An 11,726-nucleotide genomic window follows, 5' to 3' on the forward strand; every position below is an offset into this window, starting at 1 on the left:
ATGGTGATTCCGAGAAATACAGTTGTATCATCCAGATTCAAATCCTCACCGCTTATAATTGGTCTAGTATCCATAATCCTTGAATTTTTTGCACAAAATTTAATGCATTTTGTCTTTTTTGCATTAAGTAGAAGGTTATTCATACTAAACCAATGGACAATCGAAGACAGAGCATTGTTCACATCGTCAAAATTTGTTATTTGTCGTTTGATTTTAAAAATCAAGGACGTGTCATCAGCAAACAAAACTATCTGATGTTTTCTCTCTACCATGAAAGGTAGATCATTTATATAAACAAGAAAGAGGAAAGGGCCAAGAATTGAGCCCTGTGGTACCCCCATATCTACTGCCGACCCAGAGGACCTCTTACCATTCACTTCAACCTTCTGAGTTCTTCCGTGTAAATAGGAAGTCAGAAGATTCAGTGCGGTATTCTTGATGCCATAATGGCGGAGTTTCCCGATTAAGGTCTCGTGTTGGACACAATCAAATGCTTTGGATAAGTCGCAGAAAACACCTAAAGCGTCATGCGACTCCTCCCAAGCCTTAATTATATATCTATATAACTCAACACCGGCATCGGCTGTCGAGCGACCCTTGGTAAAACCGAACTGATTATTATGTAATAATTTGTTTACGTTAAAATGACTTACCAGTTGATTTAATATAATTTTTTCAAATATTTTACTACAAGTAGGTAGTACGGAAATTGGTCTAAAGTTACTGGGGTCGGACATACTACCTGCTTTAAATAATGGAATGACTTTACTATGTTTCATTAGATCGGGAAACTCGCCACTTTTAATACAATTGTTGAAAATTATAGCTAGATGGGGAGCAATTACATCAATTATGCTACTAATTATTTTTACAGAAATACCCCAAAGATCGGTAGTGTTTTTAATATCTATGGTTCTAAATATCCTCACTATATCGTCGGCACCAATGGGTCGGAATGTAAAACTGACCTTGCACTCGTTTACATTATCTTTGAGCAGCGATTCAGCGAGGGCGGGAGATGATTGAAGAGACTTTGTAGTCGAAATTGGAATGTCAGAAAAGTACTTATCAAAAACAATCGCTATCTCTTCGTTAGATTTGATTATAGTGTTATCGACACATAGTTCGATGTCTTGATTGCGATCCCTGACTCTTCCAGTTTCACTATCAATTATCTTCCAAGTCATTTTAGTTTTATTGCTACTATTTTTAATCTTGTTTTTAATATTTAAGGACTTGGCCGCGTAACAAACTTTCTTAAATAATTTCGAATAATTTCGAACATAAAGAATAAATTCTTCATTATGATTGTATGACTTTTCAGCGTAAAGGTCATACAACCGTTGTCTACTTTTATAAATTCCCGCTGTCGCCCAATCACTAAACGATTTACACTGCGAATGAGTGACTTTCTTTGGGGTAAAGATGGTGTTGAACTCTTTATTAATACAATCACTTAGATTGTTGTATTGTATATCAACGGTAGTACCTACCGGTAATAAAGGTAGGTGTTTACCTATATTATGTCTAAATCTCACCATTCGCTTTTTATTTACTGGAACAAACACACTGCTCTTATTTACTTGTTTCACCACTTTACATTTTAGCGCCACTAACTGTCCACAATGATCTGAGCTAAGATCAGTTGTAATTGAGGTTTGCATTGCCTCTGCATCTGTAAATACATTATCTATACATGTAGCAGTGGAGCTTGTAATTCTAGTGGGCTCAAGAAACAAGTTAACAAGATTGTAAGATTTTAATAACAGATTGAATTTTTTACTAATGGAGGTATTTTCTAATAAATTTATATTGAAGTCACCACATACAATAATATACTTATTGTTCTTAAAACTAACTTTACACAAAATTTCCTCCAACTTTGCTTCAAAAAAATCGTAAGATGCACTTGGTGGTCTATAAACACTTAAAATAATGCAATTCTCAATCTCTATACAGGCTACCTCCAAAGAGTGTTCTACAGACAGACACACGATGTCATTACGCTCTTTATACTTTAAATTTTTATTAACAATAATCAAAGAGCCCCCATGAATCGCCGACAATCTGCAAAACGAACTTGCAACTTGGTGCTGATCAAAGTTAAAGATGATTTGGCATTCTCTAAGCCAATGTTCGGTAATGCATAGGACATCAATTTTTCTTGATTTTAAAAACAACTCCAATTCTAATTCTTTGCCCAACATACCTTGCATGTTTTGATGCATCAAGTTTAAACAGTTGTTGTTAGTAATATTACATGTTTGTGTTGAGCTGAGTTGTACTAAATTATTGCTAGAGTTTGCCTCTATTGTCACACTATCTAATTTAAATTATTAATACTTAATGAAGTGCTACTGCAAGTATCACTACATTCTCTTAAGCTAAGCTGCTCAATAGAAGCAGTTGTCTCAAAAGCTAGCTGCTCAATAGAAGCAGTTGTCTGAAAAGCTAAATGTTTAGCTTTAGTTGTAAATAAAAAGTAAGATAGCATAGTAGCTATCTGTTGTAAATAATAATTAGGTAGGCGGAACCTATCCTTTGTCAATACATACTTATTTTTAAATATACAATTTATGTCCATTAAATTCTGTACTTGCCCACCTCATGGGCTTTTCTTTATTAAGGTTATCAGAAGTAAGAATCTGTCGGAGATTGAACGCGCCATAATAATTGTGTTTGGACACCACGATGAATTGTTGAAGATAATGACGTCATAAATTGGTTTGTTGGCATCAGCCATTTACTCTCGACATTAAAGTCCACTTTTTAAAGGCTTCTGATTGGTTCGGCCGCTCAACCGAACTAAACGCTTCACCAACCAGTTCCCATATATATAGCCACCAGAATTTGTAATAAAGAGGTTTCGTGACATTTCGTGTACTCGTTCCACGACCGAACCCGAATCGACCACAGAGTCAAACGGCAGTCATAGAAACAAGTGTCAAAGATTACTTTAATATTTATTATCAATAAGTTTTAAATGTTTAAAGTGATATGATAATTAATATTAATTATTGACTTTAATTAATAATAATAATGACTATGGAGTCATTATTATTATCGACCATTGAATAGTCGGTAATTTATAGATCTAGCAACATTGACAAATAGACCATTCGTATTAACGGCTTCGTAATTTGACTTTGACATTAATAAATGACAATGACAATGACAGCTGACACTAACACCATTTCTTCAATATAAATAATAAAGACTACAGACTATCAAATAGTCCTTAATTTGCAGATCCATTAATATTGGTAAATAAAATAAACCATAATATAACGGTTTTGAACTAATTTTACCCCGATATTACCAAATGATGATGAATGACAATAGCAGCTGATCAACACCATTCCTTAAACATAAATAATAAATGCTATGAATTTACCACAGACTATCAATCCTTAATATTATTTATTTACTTGAATTAAATATCAATCTTTATATTTATGTAACAATATAATGATTATGTATAAATTTGCGTCCATATATATTTATTTACTTGAATTAAATAAATATTTACCTGAATTAAATATCAATCTTTACACGTTTGTAAAAATATAATCATTATATATGAATTTGCGCCCACACGGCCATACTGACTCCAGCGCGTCCCTTGCGCTGTTTTAGATTGCTACAACTTTAAACAAGGCATCACTCATAACAAGATCTAGCCAACACGTAAAGCATCACTCATTACGAGATCTGCCAACACATAAGTCATAAGGCATCACTCATTACGAGGTCTAGCCAACACATAAGTCATAAGGCATCACTCATTACGAGGTCTAGCCAACACATAAGTCATAAGGCATCACTCATTACGAGATCTAGCCAACACATAAGGCATCACTCATTACGAGATCTAGCCAACACATAAGTCATAAGGCATCACTCATTACGAGATCTAGCCAACACATAAGGCATCACTCATTTCGAGATCTAGCCAACACATAAGGCATCACTCATTTCGAGATCTAGCCAACACATTAGGCATCACTCATTTCGAGATCTAGCCAACCAGACCAGGATCAAGGATACGCATGGTGGCCAGCCAGCGTTTTAGGAAGGATGTTTTGGATAGGAAAAATATAATATTTTGTATAAACGCATCAATGCGCATACATAAAATAAACATCTTTCGTCATGAAAGTTATATAAATAAAATGCAATTACCTAGGTCCAACAACGTCAGGTTAGCAGGAAGTAGAAGCCTCCTCACGTAAATCGCTCTGACGAATCTTCCGCCCATACGGTCCATTCGACTGAACTGGTAACTTACCATGACGTTCAAACAATTGCCTCAATTGGTTATTCAGCCAACGACAATAAAACCGCCTCGGCCTGCTGACAACTAGGTTAAGGATTATGAAACAGTTCTTCTTATAAGCTGTATAAATGACAGAATATAAGAATATACGGGGAAACCGATGTCTTTAAAAAATAAATAAAAATTAAAACCTACGGTAAAATGGTATCACAAAAACCATGATATTTGGCGTCACACTGTTACGACTTTAGGGGTTTAAATCAAATTACATTCCTGATGTTCAACATATAAACGTCAAAAATATTAGAAGGTTCAATTTTAAATTTATATTTACAACTGTGATTCAAATCTCACTTACCCATCGATCCTTCATTATGATCGATATAAAATGCTCGCTTAGTTTTTAGTGACGAGTAATACCCAACAAAACAGAATAAGACCGAAAAGTGGAAAGAAAGAAATCGCAACGTACGGTAGACAAACATCACGCTATTTTGATGTTTAGAATGTAACTGAGCTGAAGAGAAAGCATTTCGTATTGAGTATTAATACAAAATTTATATTTGTCATTTTACTATTATGACTAATCAAATTAAATTTTATGTGTGAACAGTAAACGTCTAAAAATATTGGATGGTTCAAATTTATATTGACAACTTTGATTTGAATATTACTTCGCCATATCTATAACATATGGAATGATTATCATGATCATTATAAAATGCTCTCTTCGCTTTTCGCGATGAGGAAAATAAAAAAATAAAATAAAAAATAAAAATACATAAATTGACCGAAAGGCATATCTAAATATTCAAACTATCCATCTGGTGTCACGAAAACAGTTTTTCAAAAGTCTTCTGATAAGTACATTCATGATTCGAAATGTACAGACCTACAACCAATATTCAACCCAGTTTGACATCGATCTTTTCTGTTCATAAAATGACTGTATGACACACATTCACACACACTGGCTATTTCCGTTAGAATAGTTATAAATTTAAATCTGCTTTTTCATACTTAATTGAAATGTTTTAACTGTTTCGTAGTTTTTATAAATTAATAATTATTAATTTTAATTTTATTCTTCCTATTGTCCCTAAGATATTATGGAATATCCCTAGGTAGATATTTGTTATTGATTGTTTTTTTTTTTGTTTGTAAACATAATTTACAAACTTTAATTTTCTTTAAAATACTGTAAATCTTCCTAAAATGTAATAAATAAATATAGGAATTCCGTGAAAGCTAGTTGCCATATCTAGGCAGCTGTAATAACGGGCTTTGCCCAATCTATTAATTTGGTCTGCAATTAAAGGTAAACGATAATAAATTATCTCTAACCGTATTTGAATTTAACTCGCGAAAATAAACGCAATGTCGGTCCATCCCGTTCCTTTGCTCGACTAATAAAATTGAGCTCTGTATGGGGAAGAGCTATCTCTTAATATGCCATATTACTCTAAATCTCGAATAATTTCCACATTTCCCCTGTACAATTTTATCGGGTATATTTTTTTTTACATCTAATTTTTAGCTCACCGATTGTTACCCGTACGACATTGATGATATTGTAAATTTCATTAATCGGTATTTATTTTAATAGGGGCATCAAATTTGAACACTCAATAAACTAACGATTAATGGACATATCGTTTTCACTGAGAGTAACGCTAAGGCCGGGTTTGTTTTTAAAGAAGATTAAACCGTATTAAAATATCAAATTGAGTTTAGTTGTCACCTACTACATAAAACGCTAGTTCTAAAATGACACTATCAATTTCTACCATAGCTGTAACGCTTTGCTTTGAGACAAACTTTTGACCCTCAATGCCCATAAACTGTACGTCAACTTGTTTACGTTTACCAAGAATTAACTATTAAAACCAGCAATGCTTTCTCGAATTAAGAAACGATCTGCACCAGTATAAAAAAGACAGTAATAATGTTTGTTACCAATAAATAGTTTTCGTACTACCCTCAATAGATGAATAGATAAATAGTTATTACATTAAATAAATAGTTATTACATTTATTTAGGGCGTCACGTTCGTCATTTTGACGGCGGTAGCAATTTTTCTCGAAGTGATTCTTACGATGGCAGTAATCATTCAATAACCTCAGTATTATTAAAAGTGCCACAAAAACTGGAATTATTCTTACTGAATAGTGACGAAATAACGTTAGCCTTAGAGGGATTTCTCTCTATGCAGTACCGAGACAAATGACGGTTCATTGCAAGTGAAACAAACGAATTGATCCTTTAAGATATGGACCATAACAAGTGGCTCACGTGAACTATTTTCGATTTTACGTTTACAAAACGTTTCAAAAACTAATACTAATTTATTAAGTAAATCGAGGCTAATACTCAGCAACTCAGATCGAATAAACTCAAGAGTAAATACCTGTGACCATCGCATCCATTACCTCGGCGTCGGTAGTTTCTTGTTGAATCCTCTAAAAAACGCATCCATACCGTTGTAGCGTACACTGCGTAGCAGCTCGCTTGTAGTTGCACCATTTCTGCACTTCATTCACATACCGAAATTCGTTGCCAAACGTATGGTTTCTTTACTTGTTCCCACTTGGTTGAATGCAACAACCAGCTGTCGGTCCGTGTTTAACTCGTAACTTAACGTAAAATGAAGGTTGTGCCATTCAAAGATTCAGAAGTCTTTTGGGGCAGTTATCCCACCGCTGCTGTCGGAGATTGAACGCGCCATAATAATTGTGTTTGGACACCACGATGAATTGTTGAAGATAATGACGTCATAAATTGGTTTGTTGGCATCAGCCATTTACTCTCGACATTAAAGTCCACTTTTTAAAGGCTTCTGATTGGTTCGGCCGCTCAACCGAACTAAACGCTTCACCAACCAGTTCCCATATATATAGCCACCAGAATTTGTAATAAAGAGGTTTCGTGACATTTCGTGTACTCGTTCCACGACCGAACCCGAATCGACCACAGAGTCAAACGGCAGTCATAGAAACAAGTGTCAAAGATTACTTTAATATTTATTATCAATAAGTTTTAAATGTTTAAAGTGATATGATAATTAATATTAATTATTGACTTTAATTAATAATAATAATGACTATGGAGTCATTATTATTATCGACCATTGAATAGTCGGTAATTTATAGATCTAGCAACATTGACAAATAGACCATTCGTATTAACGGCTTCGTAATTTGACTTTGACATTAATAAATGACAATGACAATGACAGCTGACACTAACACCATTTCTTCAATATAAATAATAAAGACTACAGACTATCAAATAGTCCTTAATTTGCAGATCCATTAATATTGGTAAATAAAATAAACCATAATATAACGGTTTTGAACTAATTTTACCCCGATATTACCAAATGATGATGAATGACAATAGCAGCTGATCAACACCATTCCTTAAACATAAATAATAAATGCTATGAATTTACCACAGACTATCAATCCTTAATATTATTTATTTACTTGAATTAAATATCAATCTTTATATTTATGTAACAATATAATGATTATGTATAAATTTGCGTCCATATATATTTATTTACTTGAATTAAATAAATATTTACCTGAATTAAATATCAATCTTTACACGTTTGTAAAAATATAATCATTATATATGAATTTGCGCCCACAAATCCGTAGCGGTGCGAAATAGAAAACATTATACTTTCCGGAAAATACGTTTACCTGTGCCTCAGAAGTTTTTCTACTAAAAGTACATACACAATGCACGGGTAGTGGGTACTTTCCCCTTAAAGTAAATAACGATAGTGTTGCTATCCGTAATAATTCAATTAAGATTAATAAATGTGATTGATTTAATTAATATTGATTTTTTTCCGAGGTGAATTATAACTAAGGTCAACCGGGGCTAATGCGTCACAATACTTTGAATAGCATATATATTTGGTTATAACAAAAATATTATAAGCCCTCATAAGCTATAACTTATGATACATGTTAGGAAATTTAATCAAATTTTATAATTAAAGGCAATTTCATGGTATTTTCAGTAACTTCTACTTGTAAATGACGTTTTAACAAAAGCTGCGATATTTAGGCCTCATAACCTTAAGTGGGGCGAATGCGTCTTTCAGTATGTATTATGTGTTTGGAAGAGCTATTTACAATTTAAATAGAGATAATTTATAAAAGTACTAGTAATCTAGCTTATTATCTTGTAAGCCAAATTCTGCACCAAGTTTAAGATAATTAAGTAGTTGAGCAAAAATATTCGGGGCTATGGCGTCTAATTTTCCTAGTTTCTTGTAGATGCATTCGCCCCATCCAAGATTCCAGGGGTGCCAAATATTTTTTTCTAATAGGTAGTATTTTTTAAATTTGTAATCAAATCACAACTTAAAATTATACACAATTTATTAGAATAAAAGTCTGACAGCATTTTGCCCTTACAATTACAAGTGTTATGATTTGTTATGATCATTACATAACTAGATAGAGTTACGAAAACATGTGAGATCTTTTAGTTAATTCAATTTAAAGTTTTTTATATGTTAACAACACTTATAATATTGATAATAATTATCAAAAAATCAGACTTCTTTTACAATACTTAAAAATCAGCACTGTTTTCTTAAGATTAAGTAAATCTCGTTGTCTTATGTATGAAACATCACTGAATATTGTAATTTTTAAAATTTTCGTCAAATGTAACATGACCTCTGCGAGATATATTAGGCTTCTGAAGGAACATTACAATATCATCGTAATGTTGAATTTCTGATATATCCTCCACGTCTGGGTAGTGAAAAGACATAAACCTACTGTTCTTTATTTTTCTCAAAAAATTCACGTTGGGTATATTATTTTCATTAACAGAAATAATATTACCAACGTAATACTTCACTGACTTTTTGGTTATAAAACGCACTAGTATCCAGTCGTGAACTTCTAGATTCCTTCTGCCGACATTTGGTTCAAATTCTTCATTTCTTACTATATTTTCGTCATGATTTGAAAAACAATCATCAGTTACATTTTCATTGCATGTGTACAGCGACAAATTATCAAAATATTCCATTTCCGCTAAATAATGTTCACCATAAAGATCTAAATCTTCACAGCTTATATCAGATCCATAAAAGCTAATATCTGTTTCAACTTCAGATTCTTCGTCGTAATCAACACACTTCTTTTGTTTTTGGGCTCTTTTTTTAGATTTTTTAACAGCCTTTTTCTTCTTTAGTGAGTGTTTGGCTTCCTTGCTGCAATGGGGTTCTTTGTTTTCTTTTTTTGTAGGTTTTTTAATGTTCTTTTTTGCTTTATCTTCCTCTTCTTTTCTTTTTTTTTCTAAAAATTCTTCCCTTGTAATTACTTCACAACCTTTTGAAATTTTTGTTTTTTTCAGTTTCACTGTAGAATCACTTCGTTTAATTTTCTGCAATAGTAAAGTTTCGAAAGAAATTTTTTCTGAAGCAGACAAAATTCTATCTTCAATAATGTTGATCTTGTTTGTGCTGAGTGTGTTTGAGTCGTTTAAGTTGTTAAATCCCATTCCTTGATTGTTTTCATTCAGTGTGATCTGTGTATCCTCTTTGGGTTCCTGGCTACTGTTTACCTTGTGGAGTACTATTTGCAAACTCAAATATTTCAAAGAAGGAATTTCTTTTCTAGATTTTTTAAATTGTTTAAATCTTTTTAGCGACTCAGGGTCAAATGTTTCTTCTGGAATAGCGTCTATGTTGAATGGGTATATGCCGCCTTTTCTAAAGCCATTCCGTATAATATTAGGATTCAGTTCACGCCAAACTTCTCCAATAATGTGACTAAATTCATGTTTCGGCAACTTTTTACCTACATTCAATCGTTGCCATTGTACCAGTTTTTCGTCCCAAGTATTTTTCATCGATTTGAAAACTGACAAATCTAACGGTTGCAGTAAATGGCTTGCATGCGATGGTAACTTTATAATCGTCACTCCGCGTTTTTGTGCTTCTTCTAAAATTTTCAATTGGATGTGAGTAGAATGACCGTCAAAAATTAACAACGCTGGCGGATCTTCGCTTAAATGCGGCAGCACAGTATTGAACATATACTTTTCAAATACTTTAGAATCTATCCAGCCATTTGGCGTAGCAGCGTAAGATGTATTCATGTAACCTAGTTCCGACATCCATTGGTCCCATGTATTTTTTCCTCGATTTATAATCAATGGTGGCAATTTATCACCAGCGGCGCTGGCAGTAAACAAGATCGTAACGTTATCTTTGCCAGATGATGCGATAGTTCTTGTACTGGCAAATCCACGGGCGCCAACAACTTTTGTTTTGTCAGGGTCATTTCCAAAACTTGACTCGTCCAGATTCCAAACTTTTTCTGGTCTTCCTTTTAAATCCAGTTCATTCAAAACCTCTTCAAGGATATAAAAGTACTCGTTTACTATAAAAGGGTCACATGCGACTTTCCTGGACATCTCCACTGCTTGTGGCTTTTTTAAGGACAGATTGTGTCTTTTCTTGAAAGCAGAAAACCAATCATATCCAGGCCGGTTGTTTTTAAACGGGGTTAAGTAATTATTTTGAATCACATGTATGCTAACTAAATCCAGTGTTTCTTTAGACGTAAGTCCAAACCCGAACTTCTCCATAACTCGCAGACCATTAGCTAGTTTGAGCTCGTTGTCTGTGTCAATCACGGTGGGTGGCCCACGAGTTTCTTTTACGACACCTCTTTTTTTATTTATTCGATCACATATAGTCGTGCGAGGTATATTGTATTTACGTGCCGCTTGGTACGAATTTATTTTGCCACTTCGTACTTCCTCTACAGCTTGTTTTAATGTTTGAAGATCATATGTAGTGGTTGTTTTTCGTTTATAGTGCCGAACCATGGTGTTGAAAAACCTAAAAAAAAAACCAACGTACTTTATTATCAAATAAAAACAAACAATTCACCGACCTATTTAAATATATATATATATATACACCACTATTACCATAAAATAAAAGGTTTAGAACCTCTGACAATGGGGCTATTGCGTTACAATAGACGCAATCACCCCGTCAAGACGGACGCATTAGCCCCAAAGCAAAAACATAACCTACACATTTTGAATTGCATAATGTCTCCAAATATTCAGCTATTTACATAAAATAATCAAAACAATATGTAAACCAATAAAGCAATAACAGTACTTACAGTTAAGAAACATTGATCACTTCAAGAAACTGAGATTTAAATCGATTCACAATCACGTGTTGGCAACCAGGAAGTGTCCGAATGAAATGACAAATTAAAGATGGACGATTATTTTAAAAATTTGGCTCTGTCACGATATCTGTTGGTGACTTTTTGTAGTTTTAATGCCAAAGATAGAAAAAAGATGGCACTTGTAGTTCTAAAGTATGTGATTCGTACCATAGTTGGAGAAGACGCCTTAGCCCCGTAGACGACATAGCCCCGGTTGACC

General features: G+C 33.5%; 1 protein-coding gene across 1 annotated transcript; it reads right to left on the minus strand.

The window, feature by feature from the left end:
- Positions 1 to 8,656: 8,656 nt before the first annotated feature.
- Positions 8,657 to 11,726, minus strand: LOC125058684. Its single transcript, XM_047662807.1, has 2 exons — positions 11,456 to 11,726; positions 8,657 to 11,160 (listed from the first exon to the last, which is right to left on the minus strand). Exon 2 carries the CDS (start codon positions 11,145 to 11,147, stop codon positions 8,931 to 8,933), a length of 2,217 nt encoding a protein of 738 aa, XP_047518763.1. The 5' UTR covers positions 11,148 to 11,160; positions 11,456 to 11,726; the 3' UTR covers positions 8,657 to 8,930.

This window comes from Pieris napi, chromosome 18, assembly GCF_905475465.1.
Source record: "Pieris napi chromosome 18, ilPieNapi1.2, whole genome shotgun sequence".
Lineage (NCBI taxonomy): Eukaryota > Metazoa > Arthropoda > Insecta > Lepidoptera > Pieridae > Pieris > Pieris napi.

Excerpts from the sequence above, each read along its gene's own strand:
- LOC125058684 (XM_047662807.1), bottom strand. The coding sequence starts at position 11,147 with ATGGTTCGGCACTATAAACGAAAAACAACCACTACATATGATCTTCAA.